The sequence below is a fragment of the Leuresthes tenuis genome, unplaced genomic scaffold (genome assembly GCF_036924035.1).
Source record: "Leuresthes tenuis unplaced genomic scaffold, fLeuTen1.0.hap1 SCAF_9, whole genome shotgun sequence".
NCBI classification, from domain to species: domain Eukaryota; kingdom Metazoa; phylum Chordata; class Actinopteri; order Atheriniformes; family Atherinopsidae; genus Leuresthes; species Leuresthes tenuis.
Window position 1 is genome coordinate 4,847,766 of NW_027325363.1, and position 21,404 is coordinate 4,869,169.

The 21,404-nt window shown below is 38.0% G+C and overlaps 1 protein-coding gene across 2 annotated transcripts in view; it reads right to left on the reverse strand.

Moving 5' to 3' along the window:
• cntn5 (contactin 5) overlaps positions 1-21,404 on the reverse strand; it is a 108,866-nt gene that overhangs the window by 9,405 nt on the left and 78,057 nt on the right. The window contains exons 10-18 of one of the 2 annotated variants that reach the window (XM_072391979.1): positions 17,697-17,833; positions 17,413-17,542; positions 14,479-14,623; positions 8,820-8,947; positions 8,263-8,438; positions 5,499-5,619; positions 3,337-3,495; positions 940-1,089; positions 81-151 (exon numbers count right to left, since the gene is read on the reverse strand). In XM_072391979.1, the coding sequence (XP_072248080.1) occupies positions 81-151; positions 940-1,089; positions 3,337-3,495; positions 5,499-5,619; positions 8,263-8,438; positions 8,820-8,947; positions 14,479-14,623; positions 17,413-17,542; positions 17,697-17,833 (1,217 nt within the window). Of the gene's footprint in view, positions 1-80; positions 152-939; positions 1,090-3,336; positions 3,496-5,498; positions 5,620-8,250; positions 8,439-8,819; positions 8,948-14,478; positions 14,624-17,412; positions 17,543-17,696; positions 17,834-21,404 lie in introns of both variants that reach the window. The other variant, XM_072391978.1, reaches the window with a different exon arrangement.

Here is a 21,404-nt window from a genome sequence, read left to right on the forward strand (position 1 = left end):
ACAGCAGAGACACTGAATTTTGTGGCTGTTTCACATGCTGTCACACTTGTGTTGCAGAGGGAATCTGGCAGAGGACCTACCTCCCATGAGATGACCAGTTCATGCCTGCGGCCATTTCCTCCTCCAACGTTCAGTGGTGCCACTGATGGAACTGCGCGACATGAAGACACTGCATCACTTATCTCACACAACAATCTCACATATTTCAACGTACTTTTGAAAACTGACAAAAAGATGGTAATTCAGTTTAAAAAAAGAACATGTTTTAAACTGTAAAGTTTGAATAAATAATAGAAATTAATTCATAAACCCAGAGATCATAACATTTCCATAAAAACCGTGCCAGAACACACTGAGAACTAAGTTGCTGTTTAGTATCGTTGTTGAAATGTATGTCAGTTAAATTGATTTCCAGAAAAGAGCCCAGTGTTTTCTAAATGGAATCATGTTGTTGACATTTGGCCTAATGTATTTTAATCTTCAAGGATGGATTACGATAATGGTGTGCAGATACAATGATTAGTCCGTTAATTATGCTGAAAAGATAGGACAGATTATAAAAGTTACTCCAAAATGACCCCGACCTTTCAGATTATTATATTCTATAGAAAAGAAATGAGCAGCTAGTGAAGCGGCAGAGGGAATTTCTGCTTCCTATAAATACTGCATGCTATTGGGTTATTACCTCAGGGCATTACAGGACCGACTGCTTTAATGGAAAAACTCAACTTGAAATTCACATAAGCAGCTTAGTTTTTATTTTCTTCCCAATTAAAACAGAGTGTTTCAACAATGGAAAACCGTGTGGGGTGTGGGGGAACAAGGTAAGCTCTATGGCTACAATAAAATTGAATTTGAACTTATTGCATTCTGTACTTTTCCTACTGACATCTGTCATAAACTGACTTGTAAGAGGACAGCAACGTTTTGAGGATTTACCTGCTTCTTTAGTCCTGACTCGTCTAGAAGGTGCACTGGGATCTCCGGTCCCGATAGCATTGCTGGCCACCACTCTAAACTCATATTCCACCCAGGGGTTGAGCTCCACAGCCATGGATGACTCCATGTCCCCTGTCACTGGGTCTGGGTCTGCAAACAGGAGTATGGCTTCTGTTTATTTGGTCAGAACACGCACCGCTTAGCTGCTGCAGTTTACATCTTGTAAATCATGCAAGAGATGCACTAACGTAAGTGCAAGCTCTCCGCTGCAAGGGTGTTTCTAACTGTGTTCAGATCTATATCGACAATGAGTGTGTGTGAATGAGTGACTGTGGCTTGTGGTGTAAAAGCCTTTTGAGTGGTTGACTAGACTGGAAAAGGGCTGGATAAATACAGTCCATTTACACTTAAATGCACCACCGACCCCACCCTGCAAGAACACTGTAGCACGCAATAAACTTACAGCCAAAGCAACCAAAGGAGCAATTACGACTGAGAAACTCAATAGCTGTTTTATTGTTAAAGACCAAACTGAATCAAGTGAGCAGTAGCAAAGACCTGGCAAGGCAAAAATGGCTGGATTGTACACTTTACAAACAAACTTCTGCTAATTATAACTGATTTCCACAAAAATTTAAAAGGCAAAAATTAACAACAAAAAAAGTTGGATTTTATCTTACATTTTCCATCACATTATATCACTAATTTCTTATTAAAAAGTAATTAAATCTAACTTTTAACTTGAAAACACAGAAAATTAAGGGACATTTGGAAAACATTCCATCTCATATCCGGCAAATGTTCCAATCAATCAATCAGTCAATCAGTCAATCGTACAGTTAATATAACAAGGTGGACATTAGTACATTCTTAACAGAGATTAAGGGAACTGCTTCAGGTACACCTCAAATGTCATCTGTTCATAATACATAGCAGTATACCTCATAAGCAACCCACTATACTCATGATGTCATGGCTTGTGTGTACATTAAATACAACATGAGTAAACTGGCTCTAAATATTAGAAACCAACATTAAAGTAACATCATTGGCTACAACAAACCTGGGACTTCTTTAACAAGGCCATTCGGGACACTGCACTGACGTTATTAGACATTATATAGATTTCAGTAAAATAACTGATTAAATATTGCACATTGTTATAAGTTGAACTTAGAAATTTTCATTAAAGAATGATCAACAGTTTCGTTTTAAATGTTTTTTTTTATGCTGAACATGTTAAAAAAAGTTGATGTTGTTAGTATTCAACCATAATTTCATGTTTCATTTTCACAGTATAGGCTACAGACATTTATTAACAGCAAAGCCTTGATTTAAGACTAATTATCAAGCCTAATTAAGTGCAATGTGTATTTGAAACACAAAAAAATCTGCTTTTGTCTTGTTCACACCTTTTTGTTAAAGCTGAGGCACTAAACACAAGCTTAGTAGCAGCATCAGATCATAAATGGAAGCACAAGTCATTACAAATTCAATAAATTCCTACAGTTTCTGCAACTGATCTACATAATAAATCCCATTCTCACAACAAAAAATGGTATTTTCTGAATACTTTTTAAACAGATTTAAAAGGAGGTAAGTCAACTAATCTGGTTTCTGCAGAACCCCGTAATCAAGCTTTGTTGGCATTGATCCTGCAATAACAAACAAGTATTAATTGAAAGCCTTTCCATGTTACAAATAAACCCAAGGTCTCTGAAGCAGCGGAGCTTACTTTCTTATCATCTCAAGCAGCTGCTCTTCAAACATGAGCTGATAGCTCTTTTGCAAGGAGTAACAGCTCAACACCCTTCCTGAAAATCTGAACAAGTTCAACGCTGACAATTTATCACATAGTTCTAATTGTGCTTTATCGAATTAAATGTAGTTGAACAGACATAATGTGAGAGGAGTGTATACAAAGTATGATTAATACATCTGTGGGGATGTATCATTATCACACCTTAGACTCTGCTATTATTATCACACGGCATATTAAGATGGATTACACACAATGCTCAGCAAGACCTCGTCTGTTAATGCTAAGTAATGATAATTGATGGTTATTCTGTAAAGTTACAGAAAAAAGAATCTAATTTGTTTCTAAGCGAACATGGATAGGTCTTGTAATTCAAGTCCAAAAGGTTAATTTCCCTCTAAGCGCTGATCTGACACAAATGCAATTTGCACCAGTGAAATTTGAAACAGACCCATATTACTTTAAATAAATCCTTTAAGTAAATCCTTGTCATTATTTGCTTTGTATCAACAGCATAAGGTGTAGAAAGAATAACTTTTAAATAGTTTGAATACTAAAAAAGTAAATTATCCAAAATACATTTTAGGTGGCAATAACCTTCGAGATATAAAGGGTACAATTCGCTCCTTAATGATTACCTGTTTTGACAGTTTGCCATCCTAATGAAAATGGGCTCCGGGCCTGTAAATTATAGGTGCTGATGGGGCTGTGGTTATCCAGGCCACGTGTCCAGGACAGAGTGGCCGTGGTGTCTGTGATCTCTTCCACTATCACCACTCCCGGAGGTCCCGGAGGCCCTGGAGTGATTAGGAAAAACAGATCAAATTACAGGTGTGAATAGCTGGACCACAAATGCTTCCGAAATGTCCAGACAGAAGGAAAAGAATAAACCTGCTGCTGTTTGAATTGGAGGTTAAGAGTCTACAGCTGTTTTGAGAAGCAGTTCTACTGAGTATTCTTGTGTTTTAATAAAGCTGACCATATGTTTATGTGGTCTTCAGTGGTAAATGCAATCTAGAAGTGAATCTAAGTACTCCTGAATAAAAAGCTGTGATTGAAAAGCTGGCAGGTGATATCCTCAGTGAGAATCACTGTACTGTGCCCTCAAAAGATGCCTACCCTAATTCTAAAGTAGAAATAAAAGGGGCATTTGGAATTTCGATCCAGAAAAACAGTTAAAATAGTGAATTCATCTGTGTACTTTGTATATTTGAGGGTTCCAGGTGGAACATTTTAACACTATACTTGTTATTGTTAGTCCAGTATAGCATGCTAGCTCTTAAGCCTTGATAGCTAGAGAGACAGTCAGAACAGTTATGCACACAGTTAAGTCGAGCTTCAGTCCTTGTCACTGTCCCTGACACCAGAACACTGTGGACTGTGTGGAAAAAATGTTTCTAAGAAAAAAACATACAAATGAACATGACGAATTTTCTAAACTTGAACTTTCTCTGTGGGAGATCATTGTAAATGAAAATATAACCAAATTCACAGCCTGGATACACTGATTTTCAATCTAACAAAAGTAACAGAAGAAATATGTGGCTGTAGTCATATACCATTTACATGCTGAGTGATTCCAACCCATTTCCTGGGTGTGTTATGCTGGTTAAGAGAACCTTCATTTTGCATAATTTTGGTCAGTTTACATGTTTATAGCATTTTAAAGTCCAGTTTTGATGGCACTAATGCCATACATAGTTTTTTTCTTGTCATGCAAACATTCTTACTGTGCAAATTTAGTTAACCGTGTAACACGCAGTTACATTTAGCACAGTTTTACTGTACAGTAGCTTCACTTTGACAATAAGAACTAGAGGACTCCTGAAGTTCTTGTTCCACTGAGGTCAATGAGAGAATTGAACAGTTTTAGTGAAAGTGATGCCAATCTGCAACACAAATGAATGGGTTTAATTAGTTTTTGCTCGTATTCTGAGTCTCTAACAAGCAACATGGAGGTCACTTTGAATTGGTGGCTGGGGCTCAGGATAAGGGTGTGGTTTACACTTTAGAACCACCACTTTGTAGAAGGTCAAAAAGCAGTGCATGATGAATTTGGCAAGTTCGATACTTAATACAAATCATTTTTACAATCGTTTTGTTTCAACTGCTGTACTGAAAACAGCAATACCTGAAGCAATGTGAGAAATGACTGCTTTGCCACACCAAAGGTATTTACAAAGCAACACAAAACTAAACAATCTTGGATTAATGGTCAATATAGCATTCTTTATTGAACCCTGTTGAGGCCATAGGTTTGAGTAGATTCTCATTCCTGAAATGATGGTTACAACTCAGTCAAAAACCACCTGCGTGGACAATAATCATTATTTAAAATGTCAACAACATTTAGAAATAACCAAGTTATTGTATTACTAGACATTTTAGCCAATCGGTTGTGCAGCATATAAATGTAGTCACACAGACAGACCATCTGTAGAGCATGATCATGATGATAATATTTAATAAAATAAAAAAGAGGCTGTAATATGGCAGTTATTGTACAGAACAGAATTACTGTAGTAATTTAGTAAAAAAGTATTTTTTACAGAATTGACAAGGATCATAGTTAGGTGCTCATATGTACACTTTTTTCATTTTCATTCATCCTTCTAGTTTAGCTAGAATCTAGCCATTTTCACTGTGTCTTGGACTAAACTGTCCAATAGGAAATCAGTATGAGACTAATGAGTTAGTTCTGTTCCACAGTCATGGATCACTTCATGGGGGGGCTGTGAGTGTCCAGTGAAGTGTACAAGATATCACAGTCTACTGGTGCATTGACAGATAACAAGCTTACCTCGCACAAGAAGCTCAGCCTCTGCAAATACAGTGTCAGCACTAGTCTGGGCTCTGCATCCATACTTCCCAGCATGCTTCAGTAAAATGCTCCTTATCATCAGATCCACTGTTGAAGACTGCTGCAATTGGGAAAGGAAAGCATACAAAAATCAGGTATCAAGGCAAGTTTAAATGAGAGTGACACAAGAAGTGTGATTCCATTACATCGTGTAGAGGCTCATGTGGCTTGAGCAATTCCTGTTTAATTCAGGTGATTGCTTGCTTCAGCTACTTGCATTTTCTTGTTACTGAAATGAGAAACGCCTAAGGCAAGACTGAGAATAATCCAAGGTCTACAGGCAGCTGTTTAGCACAAAACCTGATTAAAATTACAAACCATGCTTCAGCTTGGCCTCTGTTGTGCCTGTGAAAGATTGTCACTGCAGATACGCTCTCTCCAGAGCACAGTTGTGGCAGCAGACACCCCAGGATAGATGTGATTTTAACATCTTCTGTTGACAGTGACATAAACAGGACTTCCGGCTTTTTTGCTAGTTTGCTGTTTTAAGGCAAAGGAGGGAATTCTAAATGCCTTTCTATTCATATTTTGCTCTTATTGGGAGAATTCATAAAAAATGTGATATCATCCATTTTATTTTAAATTTTGTGAGATGTTTAGCTGCATTAATCTATTCTTTATTTATTTTTTGTTGACTTCTATAGCCTCCAAGACAGAAAGTATTCCCAGTTTTAGGACAAAAGCCTGACTAGATGATTAAATAATGCACATGTTCATATTCATTATTTGATAACTGACTTAACCCTGCTTGGCATGTGGGATACCAGGGATATCAGATACCAGTACCGGCCTGCTCACTGGGCTCTAAACGGGCTGTAAGACAGCTGCAGTACATCCAGAATGCTGCTGCTCGAGTCCTGACTAGAACCAGGAAATACGAACATATTAGTCCGGTGCTCAAGTCTCTGCACTGGCTTCCTGTCGCTCAAAGAATAGACTTTAAAACAGCTCTGCTCGATTACAAGTCTGTTCTTGGAGAGCCAAAGTACATCTCTGACATGTTAGAGCCATACAAACCAACTGGGACTCTGAGAACCTCAGGGAGGGGTCTCCTGATGGTGCCCAGAGTCAGGACTAAACAAGGTGAGGCTGTGTTTCAGTTTTATGCTCGTAAAATCTGGAGCAGTCTTCCAGAAGATACGAGACAGACCTCAGCTCTGACAATGTTTAAATCCAGGCTGAAAACAGTTATTTTTAGCTGTACATATGACAACTGAAAGTATTCGATTTGATTGATTGATGATTAATTAATGATAATTTAAGGATGTTATTTGCCTTCTTGTGATTGTATGTAGCTGTAAAGCACTTTGAAATGCAATTCAATTTAAATTAATATAAAAATAAATCAATACATTTATAAATCAATACAATTTTTTAATTGAAAGTATGTGAATTGTGCTCTACAAATAAACTTGACTTGCCTATTGCACTACTCTCAGAGACTTTCTGTTACTCTACCCTTACAACATGCTTTTGGATTCAAGCCAGGTGACACACTTGCACAGGTCATAGTTTTCACTTTGATCTTTTTAAGAGACTCCCATGTCATTGTGCGACTGTGCCATGGATCATTATAATTGTCCTCTTCTGCCAAGCTTCTGGAGGCTGGGAGTTACGGGATCTTGTCTGGATTATACATTTACAGGTCAGAATATAAGCAAAAAAGCAGGAATGCATCTGAATTGACTATATCTGACATTTTCCCCAATGTTCACCAAGCTTCCATTTATATTCTTTATCAAAATGTGATCCTGCAGGTTTTTTTTTATCATTTCTTCCATTGTTTATAGAGGTTGATACAGAGTCACAACCATGATAGAAACAGAAGCGCCTTTGTCGATTGTATCATTTTAGGAGAATGGCCACCGCTCAGCAGCTCCGATTAGCAGTATCATGGCTCCTTGTATACTTCCTGATTACTGTCTCAACTGTGATTCGTCTGATTTTGTCAAATTTCAGTGTCAGCATTTCTAGCCTATGTAGAGCAACAGAGCAACAAAGCTCATATGGAGTTATACAGTTCTTCAAGTCCAAAACTAAATGAAGCGTTGTATTCACAGCTCAGTTTATACATTGATACATTTTTGTTTTCTAACTTAGGTGTCAGTTCACCTTAGCTACTGAAGTTTCTGCTTTTTTAACTGCATCAAATTAAACTCTCTGAAACACTTTTTTTTTATTAGTAAGAGGAATTATTCCACTGCTGATCTAAAAATCACTCTAGTTGTCCTTTAGAGCTTTTGTCAGTAATTCCCGATAGTTTTTTCTTATTTTCACATAAAAAAGATGCAACCAAACAGCAACCATGATAAAAAAAAATAAAAATCCAGGGGAAATCGTTGATGATAACAGTGGGTGTCTGTCCTTTACGAAGCATTCACCACCAGTTAGTGTCATACAAGAACACACTTTCTTTGTATCAAAAAGTTAAATTTACCACAGCGTCATGATATTAGATAAACTGTATAAATGGAAACAAGAAAAAAAGCATTAGGTTGACCAAGATTAACAACAAATTTGAGAACAAATAAAATAAAAAAACTGAAAAAAGAGCAACATAAATTAATCTTTTTACACCAATGGTATGAATTTCTGTGGATCTTTAAAGGATGTCAGAGGCAAATTATTCAAGAGATTGACAGGAGGATAACCAATATGATGAAGTTACTCTTAGTCTTAGATTTGCTCTTACTCTTGCTCTTACTGTTTGGATGTATTCAAAGTGGCCACCGTCTTGTTCAAAGTTGATAGGTTTCTGGTTGAAGAACCACTGGAAAGCCACATCCAGCGATGTATCATGCGTTGCTTTGCAGCTCAGGACCACGCTCTCTCCCACGGTCACTTCCACTCTGCTCGGGCTAAGCACCACACGCATAGCCTCTGGAAGCACAAAACTGCTGCACTGTCACCTCAGGATAACCCAAAGCTAGCATCAAGCAGCTGCATTTCACTGCAACGTTAGGGTCAAAGGAAACTAGGTTTACCTTGGGTAGAGATGCTCATTTTTGTCAGTTAAACAACCTGGCTGGCTCTGATCTAGACTGTGTGAATTGCATCTTTCAGACAGACTGTTACACTGTTAAAGTCTGTCCTTGTAATATGATTCTTGAATGTGAAAGTCCTTCTTCACGCCTGAGCAAGCACAATAAATTTCCTGGCACCCAAGCAAAGGTGGGGGAAAAAATGACATTGGGGACTGCTTACTGGAGGCTGACTTGTGCTAATTTGGCAGAAAATAAAGGCCTCCGGGGCATCGCTTACCTTTTACCCACAGTATGGCTGTCATCTCTGCCGAGCCCAACTGATTCTCTGCCCGGCACACATAGTTCCCTTCATCTGCTCGGCTGGAGTTAACAATTTTCAGAGTGTTGTTTCGTAACAACATAATCCTATAAGAAAGGACACAAAAATCAATATTGTTATGACAAACAAATTCACATACCAACTATTGCGCTTAAAGTTCAAGCATGAGGTCATATGTTTGGTTGTGTAGGGTTACAGGAAGAGCAATATTATCTTGGGATGAGAACACAAAAGTTAAAACCATCTCCAGAGAGAATTTTTCACGCAACCATCCCATAGTGTTTCCTGTTAGATATCTGAAAAAAGTTCTGTTTACAGCTACATTTAGAGTCTTTTTCTTTATTGCCTTCCAGCTTTTCTCATTTGAATCGTCTCGATTCTTGTTTGATTTTTGTTTTAAACAGAATGTTCAAATCTCTTATCAATTTGTTGATCACAGCAGATTTGAATTTCTCATTCATTCAAGATAACTGTAGGAGATCTGGCACAGGGGTACAAAAGAGTAACGATTGTCTATGATTTGCATAATAACTTGCATATGCCTTGCTGATCAAAACTGATATGTTGATTGCCAACGAAATTGTCTACCTCTTCACGAATTCTTTCATCATCCAAGTCTTCACATGCTAAATGAATACTTTAGTAATCAAAATGTCTCAGACATTCGTGTGTTCCCATTAATATGGAGTATTTTCAATGTGTGCTTAGTTGGCAAATACCTGCCAAAGATAGAGTACTCAAACAAGAATCTCTTGACCTGGAAGAACAAGAAACACACATCCCTGTTTCTGTAGACAACACTGGCTTCAAGTGAGGCAAGAAATAATCCACAAATAGCACACCAGACCAAAGTGAGGCGAATATCATAGTGTGAGCTGCCATTTCTTATTTTGGCATAAGCCCAAATTTTCCACAAATTGGGTCCTATAACAACCCACTCCACCTGGCCCTCCTAAATACACTACAGACACTGTACTGTGTACTCTTGTGGATCATGTCAGCTTTCAGTGAGCCAACATTGTTAAGGAATGATCTGCTGCACACAGAATAATATCAGTGTTGTGCTTCTACAATACACTGAATCCTCTAACTGTATTATGTATGAAGTGTGGACATGGACAGTATATGGCCACTGGCCACAAGAACAGATGTCTCTGTCAGATGTCATGAATGCTGCTTCTGAGGACATCACAGGAGATCATTGCAGGGGGTGGCTGCGACTACACAAGCAGATTGTTCCCCTGGTGAAACCCAAAGGAAAACATGAGATGTGGTGTCGATTAAAGTCTCTGGACAGACCAGCGACAGCAACAGGATTTTCAACCTTAAGTTCCTTTTTTTATTGTTGCTTTTTTTTAGATGTCTTTCTCTGTTCATTGTCAAAAACTTAAAACATATATTTTTTAGTGTACGACAGTAGGATCGGTACTGTGATGCACGGCACCATTCAGTTGTGACTTATCTAAGTCTTTTATTCTGCAGAAAGTGGAACTGAAGACATTTGTACATAAGACAATTTCTAATTGTCAAATAACTTCTTAACATTCTAAACAAAGCCGCTCACATGATGATAAATCAATCCAATTTGTGTCACAACATCAGAGATGAATGATAGTGGTAGACCCAAATGCAGTTCGGAGGCGACAGATGATTAACTGAGATCTTTATTTACACTGCTGAGTCGGATAACCATGAACTTCACAAGGGGGTACAAAAAAATCTAATTAAATAAACAACCAGACAAAGGGAAAAACCAGAGGAAGCGGAAAACAAAGACTGTGAAAGACGAAGAAACGGCAGTAACGACAAGGATCTGACAAGGAGTAGAGCTTCACGAAGGAGTAGATATACCAGGGGAACTGAGGAAGTGACGACAGCTGTGGCCGAAAGAATGGAGACAGGTGTGAAAGTGGAGCTGAGGACCAAACAGGGGAACACAGGATACTGAAAGTAGTGACCTGAACAAGAATATGAAGCACAATCCAAAAGAATCAAGTTCAAACAAAATACCAACGAAGAACACAAACCAGAAAGTTAATCGAATAACAAATGAATAATATAACCATAGAAAAGAATTATGATCATTTACTCCAGGTTTGAAGCCTGAATGATATGTTTTGGGTGAGATTCTACCTTTTGCAGACAGACACATGTGTTTAGATGTTTCATGAAACATTTGGGACAAAACCATTTGAGAGATCTTCTGCTCTGCCAGAAACTAAAGGTTTAATTTGCAGATACCACTAAGTTGCAGGACGTCTTGAACAGGACTAAACACAAATACACATAAAATAGATATAGATGCTCATGAAATAGTTTACACCTGTAACAAGGACAGCTTCAGTGGCTGTAATAACTCCATCAAGGTTTTGACGTAATAATCACAAACATCCATTTTTCTGACTTTTAATAAGCAGAGCACAATGCAGCACCATATCTGATCGTGTGCTTTTGAAACAGCACAATAGGCTGCAATCTGAATAATAATTGTATGATTTAAAATTCATCAAAGAAATGTTCAGTGCAACATTTGTGGAGACGATACACAATGGGAAATAAAATAGATGTTGGGATTCTTTGTTCCTTTGCATCAGTTTTTCCATAAATCTAAATAAACAGGGCTTTCATCTTTCATAGCACCCATGAAACCACCTGACAAACCCTAAATGTTGCTGCATTCAATGATTTTTAAAGGAAAAACTGTCAAATTCTGATGTGCACATCAGCTAGCTGTCCTCTGGGGAAGCACACTGTAGCGGAGAGGAAAAACAAACTTGCAAACACCACTTCTGCATTCATAAGTAGACCCTTATCCAGCTGAGGGACACAAACAATTTGGTAGTAACATTTCGCTCTGACTTGTAACAGCTGGGGAATTAAGTGCTTGACATAAGATAGCAAAGGATGTAACTATATCCAACAAGCCTGGATGCAGCTGTGTGAGCAGATGGCTGTAGAGCAGGAACAGCTAAAATGTATAGCATCAGGATCATTCCCCAAGTGTCCATTTATTCAGAAACTATGCTTGTATCACATTTTTGAAAATGTTGCAAGTAATTAGTATGTTTTTGGCCTTTTTCTCTGTGTTGGATAGAGCAGGGACAGAAAACATGGGGTCACAGTGGGGGGTATGCTAAACACAGGCATCTGACTGGAATCAAATGACAGGCATTTCAGTTATATGTCAAATTAGCTTTTCCCCCCACAAAGATTATTTTTAATCAGTTTAATTTAAAGTCAAACAACAAAACAATGAAAGTAACATGGGGTGTAATGCTTTATTAATTAAACTAATTTTTTTGGGCATTTATACATATAACACCTAGCTCTTTCGTCATGTGCAAGGTGATTGAAATTGGCTACGAGAAGCCCATGAGGGCGTGACAAAATCCACCTACATGTAGACAATTCAGCAGCAATCCACAGCCAGGAGACATTTTTCAAATTAGGGAGAAAATTCGCATCCGACAAGGACACTGAGGCAGAAAGGACAAGATAGGGACTGCTGGGTATACAGAATATGCAAATCAGTTCAACCTGCGGAAATCTGGAGGAAACAGCAGGTGATCACAGAGAATTTAGATAATTTGAAAACATATCTTTTCATCTGAAGCAAGGTTTTGGAGGTGAAATCAAACGGACTGCAGAATAATTATATGATAAATTAGTAAACTATTTCATACTTTTAAACGTTTGGCAAATCTAATGAATATTGCCAAATTATTCACCTATTGTCTGAAACAAAGAGGCTGCGTATTTCAAATGTGTCTGCTGCATACTTTCAAACTAATGGGATTAATACCTTCTATTTAAGAGACAAAAGCCTTAAACATTACTGGAAATCCATGTTAATTACAAACCTTCATTAAGTCGGCACAGCTGTCAATGCCAGATAAACGTGTATCCGTTTCGATTTCTTCCCATCCAAGAATAGAACGTCCCTCCACCCATAGACTCTTTACTATAGATAATGGCAGAAAATCCTTGCAGGAGTCACCCTGCCAAGGCCTGAAAATGCACTGCTCCTCTTCTTTGTTTCAGCCATTTCAGATAGCAATCACCCTTACACAAGGTTGATCTCCATTTAAACAGTGACTCCCCTAAACACAGTGTCATACACTTCATTAACTCACTATGGTGCTCTTAAGTTGCAAAGGACAGCCTATTAGGAGTGTCAAATTCTAATTGGATTTCAGTTTCAGATGATAAAAGCACTTTGTACAGCTTCTCAAGTTAGGATTACTTACTGAGAGATTATAAAGAAAATGAGCCTAACACATCTGTAGTGCCAGCACTTAATAGTGAAAGATGGATTGCTCTGAGAGGAGAGATTAACCAGCTGTTTGGCCAATATATTTTGGTCACACTTTTGAGCCCTCTTTTGACAAACTTTGTTTGATGCCAGATAAAATAAAAAGATAAAGGCGGTCAAACAGGTGTGAATCTCCACACTTTATACAACATCAACACTGGAAAAATCGATTTTCAGGAGTTTGACAAATACCTCAAAGACTTTATCTGATCAAGAGCAGCTAGGGTCATTAATCACAGTTTGAGTGCAAGACACTCACAAACCATCTATCAGTTCCACTTAAGGAAATATAAGATTTATCTGGAATATTCAACAATTTGCTAATTTTCACTGTTCCATGAGATTACAATGTTGAACTAAAACCTACCACTCACCTGTTGGAGGATTCAATATATGACACTGCCTGTTTGATGGAGCAGCACAATGAGGATCTGATAATCAAGTCACTGCCCTTGCTGTGCAGCTGTTGAACAGACTGCTTAATCTTGGCTGATAAACAAACGTCCCGTTCTCTCGCTGGAAACTTGTGATGCTCAGCAGTGAGTGATAATTTCAGCAGCGTCGCTCAGTTTGATTGATGGACCCTTGCCCTGCTCAGCCCCCTCCAGGTGCACTGAAGAGATGCTTTTTCATAAAAGATGATGCATCAAACTGCACGCCAATTCCAAATGCAATTGCAGGGTATAAATTGTCAGCACCCTTGACAGGGAGGTGGAACTGAACAAGCGTCTCCAGAGCCCTGCCAGTACCTAAGGTGTTTTATTTTAGCACTGACACTTAGTTTCAGTAACAGTAATGAAACAGTGATGTGTTACAACAAGACATGTATACAATACCTCATAGTCTGGCCCAAAATGATAACAGTTGAATTAACACTGTTAAACTATGAAGAATAACGTATAAGAATACTGAGGGAGACAAACTTAATTCACACTTTAATAGGCAATTAAGTTTGATAATATTCTATTGAAAGCTATACAGAGAAAAAAACATTTTGATACTGTTTGAACTCAGTACTGACATTCAATCCCTGCCTTCTAAGAAAACAGACACCTTTTATCCTACTGATGGCAGAAGAAATGAATCCTTACTCAAAGTCTAAAATGTCTAATTCCAGACACAGAGGCAGAAAATCCAACCTATTACTGTTTAAGTGCACATTAAAGGGATTAAGATAGAATATAAGTTAACATGTTGTACAAAAGCTGTACCAGTACACAGGCTAATTTTCTTTACACTCGGACAATCAACATGAGGAACGTAGAATGTAAAAACGTTTTGCAGTGAATCCCACATGTGCTGTACCTTTTATTTGGTTGTATCCGTCTGTCTCCTCTCTTCCAGGTTATCCTCGGTTTAGGTGACGCCCGTGGTTTGCATTCTAAGGACACATCTTTTCCAAGGGTGGCTATGACTCGTATGGGATTGGGGACAAAGACAGGTGCTGACGCTGTGTAGGACAAACATACAACATTTTAATATGAATAAGAAAAAGAAATAAACAATCATAAATACTATGTTATACTCTTGTATGCTGACATAATTCTCACAGCAGTTTTTAGGATTTATTATGCATATCAACACAATTCTTAAAATCATGCACAGTTTCATAACATTGGACATTCTTTGTGACATATAATGAAATTAATCTAGATAACATCAATGGACTATGACAATTCATGCCAGCATGCTGGTGTCCATACATCACTGTGCAGGTTTTCTGTAACTGGTTCAAACTATTATTAGTGAAAACATACAACACGTGTACGTTAGTACACCCCACACTGGACTAAATAAATAACTACATAAAAGTCTATTTTACTCAAATCACTGTAACATAGAGCAGAGGGAGCACATCAGAGCAGATCTCATGAAAATAGCATGGAACTGTACTGGTAGAATGCTATTTATTGTGTTAGTATTATGAGCAGGTCTGACACGGTCAAAAGAATAACCAACAGCTAAGATCGTGTTGTAAGATCATCACTTTGTCACAGCAGCTGCGTTTCAGAAAAAGGTGGTGCACTGTTGTGTTGTACACACTGGCGCAGTGACAACCCAGTGATATGTGTATTACCTTTTTTGCTTTTCAGTTTAGTTAAGCAAAGTGACATGAACTAAAACAATACTGCTATCTATAAAATGTGGACCAGCAAAAAAAAACAAAGATGCATACGACCTCCACAGTAGAAAATTAAAAGAACATTTTATTCAGTCCTTCCTTTTTGCAACACAGCGAAAAGCTTAATGAACTGCAGTTTTAATCAATGAGTAGTTGCTAAAATACCACAATGTTAATAATAATTACACAGAAAATACTAGTCCTGCCTTTTTTAGTTAAAAATGACTGACGCTATTCAAAGCACTGCTTGATGAAAACATCTACCGTATATCTTTCAAGTAACAAAGATTTTCATGTGGAGTGCTGCTAAGCATGTTTTTTGCTTAAATAAACTGCCCTACTTCAGTTTCCACGACAAATATAGAAATATAGAATGTGTTTTTACACCTAATTAGTGACTAAATGTCTTGTGACATGGTTGAATGATTTGCACAGCTTTTATGTATGTTGTTTCGAAACAATATTTAACCACACTGCTTGAGCAGATAATAAATGAATCACATAAACACTGCAACAATTATGAGTTGCTGAAGAGAACGCATTAACCAGTAAATGTCTGACAAACACTCTGGGCACTTAATTTGATGCACATCATGCCACACATCAAGGGCATCTACAGCCTGTAGGGCTTTGTCGACTTTCATTATTAAAATCTTGAATGATGTTTCATAGGTGACATTATACACAATGACAATTCAATCCCCTCTGTAGCTACAGGCTGACCCTCTCCCTGTAACACTTGTGTGTTTGAGCCTGAGTTGTTGCCTGAATGGCGGAAATCTCTCTAGACTCCAAAAGGAGCAGAAATCAGACCAGTTGCTATGTGTATTTGTTTTAATCAAAGCTGGTGGCAGCACCCGAACAGCCTCATCCGCCACTCTCCCAGAAGAACTGGATCTGGCCGAGATCACAGATGTGAGGGCAGCTGCTGCCCCCATGTAGCCCCCAGTGATCGCTCATCTGCAGGCTGTTATTAGTCATGTAATCTGTCCTGATAGTGTTTGCCTCTGGACATCTACGCAGAGCACAGGTCATTGGGAAGACGTGCCCAGAGGGTTAAGTTATGAAAACATTCATCAACTGCTTCCAAATATCCCCAATGTGACTGTGAATCTAAGGAGGGTAGAAGTATTTAACTGTCACTTACAATCAAGCTCGTTAAAAATCTCCAACTTTTAATTTTTGTAGACAAACACCTTGACTTTAACTCAACTTAGCTGTGGTTGTTTTACACTGAGCTTAAACTGATGGTTTAAACTGGAGAAAAAAGTATTCATTTACAGTAAGGTTTTCGAAATGCCAGATCCCTCTTCAAAAAAGGGCAAGTCATAAAGACAGTAAATCACGCTTTCCCTCTGGGAAACATGAAAGGGGAATGGGTATCACTCGATGTGTCCTAGTATAGAAGATGACAGGCAGCTATTCAGTTTCACTGTAATGTTTTAGCCTGAAGATGTAGGTATGAAGAAGACAGTTTCCCTGCTTTTTATTGACCCTAAATTTCCAAGTGAACACGCTGGTTTTGTTTAAAAAAATACTTATTCAAAAAGTATAATAAAACAGTGCAGTTTGTGAGTAGACAATGAATAATTACAGCTGATTATAAAATGATAATAGCAATCACTGTCTAATAAATATCAATGAAAGTAAAGCAGAGTGAAGCTTTTTTTTTTGTAATGGGTATTATACTGTGATGACAAACAGATAAGATCTTAATGGAGTCATTAAAATCCATCTAAGAGACCACATGTCTCTCTCCTCGGGTATGATTAATCCATATCTACAAGTCACTGGTTTTGATTCTCCTCAGAGTAATGCCAAAATGTACCAGACTCTCCTCAACTTGATGCTTGCAGACACCTCAGTGAATATAACCATGAGCGCCCTCTTTTATTCATGCTTTTCACTGCCTGGGTTAAATCAGGGACCATTGATTGGCAATCAGCATATCTCACAGCTCAGCGGTCCCCACTTGAATTTCAATCTCCCTAACCTATCATGTCAGATCTTTCTTCAGATGTCACGATGCTTGGTTTGGATGCTTGGAGCATCAGGAAATTGCTGAAAGGAAAGGTAATCTTAAATGTTGTCCCATTTGATAAACCAAGAGTAACTACCTAAAATCTTGAGCTCAGCATTGGAGTAGATGGCACCATATTTATTTTCTGCAACACATTGGTACATTCCTGAATCCGTCTGCTGCACTTTGTGAATGATCAGCTCTCCGTTCACAATTTCAGCACGACCCTGTGACAAGAAAACAGTATGAACAAACGTCAAATCTGAATGTGAACATACTTTACATGATACTACTGAATAAAGTGGACATGTAGTTTAAGAATGCATTCAGATGTTTTGTTGTGCAATCACTGAAGAAGAGGGTACTGTGCATTAAAGTTACCTGGGATGTCAAGGGCAAACCATTACGAAGCCAGCGATAGGTGGGCCGGGGCCTCCCGATGGCCTTGCACTCCCACTGGAGCTTCTCTCCACTATCCATCTGAGTGTCATTAATCATTCTGACCCACTGAGGGAGGGCTTGAGGATAGAAAAAAAGACATAAGAATAAGTAATATATCATTGAAACACATACAAGGCACAAGTATGGTTGTCTGTACTTACACAGGAGAAAAAATGCCTACAAATCAACAATTTAAGAGGTTGGAATAACAGAGCTGCAAATATTAGTTGATTAATTGATTAAACAGAATAAAACATTATTCTTCAATTATTTTGATTCCTTATCATCCGGCCCAAACACCTAACATTTTTTTTAATGTCCTGTTTTTCTTTTATACACTGCTAATCTAAGCTAATAGATGTGTACAAACACAACATTAAAGCACAATGTATAAGACAGATGCTCCCAAGAAAAGGAACTCACTGTTAAGGATGGAAATCGAGAACTGCTCCCATTAGTTCGATTCCGTGGAATCGTTAAACCGCCTGCCTAACGACCCCGTTTATAGGTTCTGCTAACGTCTGACGCATTTGCGCGATGACGTTATGTGCACGCTTCGTATTTTGGCTCAGGATCTTTCCAACATGGCGTCCAGGTAGAAGCGCCCCAAAGCTTGGTTATATTTCACCAAAAAAAACAAAACAATACTAGGGCCAGCTACAACAGCTCAGAGCTTTGATCACATCAGAGGAGGGAAATACCTCCAACATGCTGAAACATTTGACCACACAGCATGCAATTACTTTGCACGAATGTAAAGTCTTTGACATGCTGCTAAGCGATGGCGGCAACTCTCGCAGGGAGCCTGTGGCACAGCGTCTTCCAAAGTCCCAGGTAAGGTAAAACTTACAGGTTCTGTTGAATGTAAAGGGCTCTCAAGTCTCACGCATTTGGGTCTTTTGTCACGCACTCCCGCCACACATTGTATTTCTCACGCTGAAAAAAAAAAGATAAATTTTTGTGGCGCGCCACTGTGGAAACGACAGGAAACAAGCACGTGTCCCATGAGTTTGAGCAGAGCAGTTACTAATAATATTATTAATGAAAGACCACCATTCCTGTGGGGGGTGTATGGGGGTCACTCTGGCCTTCATTCAAAGCTTGAGAGCTCTTTTGTAATAATGTTAGCGGCATACTGGTACCGATATTAACAGTTCGTTGACGAGGACTGCAAAAGTGAGAAAGAGTTATATATTTAGAGCTATATATTGTACTTTATAACTGGATGTGACTTGATAGGAGAACTGATTAGGAACCAAATCGATAAGCAATATTGATAATGGAACTGGAATTGCTAAATTCTTAACTATTCCCATCCCTATTCACTGTATATATTCAGCTATTGTGTATTTAAAGTATAAGCATGTATCATACACATAAAAACTAAGCTGATGCTCTTCTGGAAGAGTGGCGTATATGTTAAACATGGAAAAGCTTTCTCTCTGCTGCAGACACTTTCATGTTTTCGTGTCATTGAGTAGCTTGCATGCTCAACACTGTATGGATGTAATATTAACTGGAGAAAATGAACATGCAAAAATCAGTCCTAGTTGAATAACCACTGCAGTACTTTTGCTTGTTTGTTTCCTAAAGTTATTCGTCTGTGAGAACCTTTTTTCCCTTCCACTGTATGGCTGCTCCATGATCCATGCAAACTAGACAACTGCCTTTCAGCTTTTTTAACATCAAACTTTCCCTCTCTCTCTTCTTCACGTAGCCTTCACACTTGCTGTGCTTTCAAGGCTCCTTCACATGTCCTGTTCAATTCCACATACTGCAGAAAATCTCTATCCCAACCCGAACTCTGAACACCATGCAGGGTGTAGGTTTTTTCTTTTTATCTTCTAGTCTCTTTTCATATAGATGCTCTTATCTGTAGTGAATATTTTTCACTTCTTTCACATTTACAAGATTATGAAATTTACATGACCAATCAAAGGGGTAGTGTCTCTCCTTCAGTGTTGTTTTTCTTTGCTATTCTAATCCCTTTTATTTGTGATGTTTGCTCTGATGTTTTTGTGCTTGACGTAGACATGTAGAAATATACACGGCAACACCAATCTGTACTGTATGTCGATATAAGCAGTTGTAAGGCTTTGATGAAAATGGAATACTTTCTATAACTTTACAATTACATGTTCAACCAGTACTCAAAATACCTTGAAATAGGCTCAAATTCTAGGAAAACTCATTATAGATGAAGGATAATGTGATATCACTAATACATGTATCAATCCTAACAACTTTATAAACAAAGCATTTAGGAGGAACCTTGAAGTCACTTTGACAAGGCTTCACATAAATTTCTTACATGTTTTGGCCTCTCTTGGTTTTCTCTCCTATAAAATACTATCAAAATGAATCAATGCAAGTTAGTGTATAGAATGACATCTTCCAGACCTGAGGACCCAGGACACTTTGCACTGTGATGAATTTATTGTCTGGAGTGCAGAGAGGAGAATACACTCACTATTGAGCTGTTTCTTCCATACAACACAGCAGGCATGCTTTTTTCTATTCCATGCATATGCCACCTTCAGTAGAACACTCTTTGTGTGGTTTGATTGAATGATTATGGTCAGGGAGGTCTCCCTCACAATGAAAGTTCAAACTACCAGATGACCTGTGTAAATTACATTTAGTGTGAGGCTGCTACAAATTAGGTCCCCTATTCTCCTTGTGATGTCAACAGAATGGAGGTTGCAAAGAAGTACAAGGCCTTGGAAAAGTGTCCCACCAAGGTTGAGGCAGTCCATTACCTTGGTTCTGTGCACAAGCTTAGATAAGTGATAAAGGCAGTAATGCAGGGACACTCTTTTGTTCCTTTTATTGTCAGGTTTGAAACTGGTCTTAACTGATGTCGATCTCAAAACTTAAATCCTTGCGTTCCTTTTAAAACTAATATATTAGTAGATATTGCATATTTTGAACATGTTTATTCAAATTTGCATATTTGAGCTTAATATTTAGTTTGATAATCTGAATTATATTTAAACTGAAAAAAATAAGTGTTATAAGCTTTGGGCCTAACTATTAGCATTCCCAGTAATTGATCTCTTTATAAATAATGCACTTTTTCTTTATTATTAGTACTTCATGTAAGAAATAATATTAGAAAGATATTTCTCACTGCGGTTTAATTGCAAATGCATGTATTATTCAAGTCAAATCCTGTTCTGACAATCACATTAGTCTATCAAAACTTTTGGACGAGAGATTTCCTTAAACACAAAACACAGCAGACCTTGTTTCTTGTTTTACACTTGCATGTCTTTCAGCTCAAACTAGCCCTTGAATTTGATAAAAAAAAACTTGCTCTTGGTTAATGAGCTGGATTTATAATTAGTTCTTGGCCGATTCAGAGAATTTCAAAGGACTGCTGACAGTCCTTTGCTTTGAGTTTGACAACACTGTAACTAGCAAAGATTATATTATGATAATGGCTTGGAAACTTAAAGTAGAACAGTTATGTGGACAGATATTCCTGGAATAACTATATCAACACTATAATGTATGCTTTCTGTTGGATAATGTATGATGGCTGTACAAAGGAAAAAGGTTCCAGAAAGACCAGCGGGGAATAGGAACATATGAGTGCTTGAATCGCCCAGCAGTCACGTTGTATGCATGTCACTTACTGCATAAAAA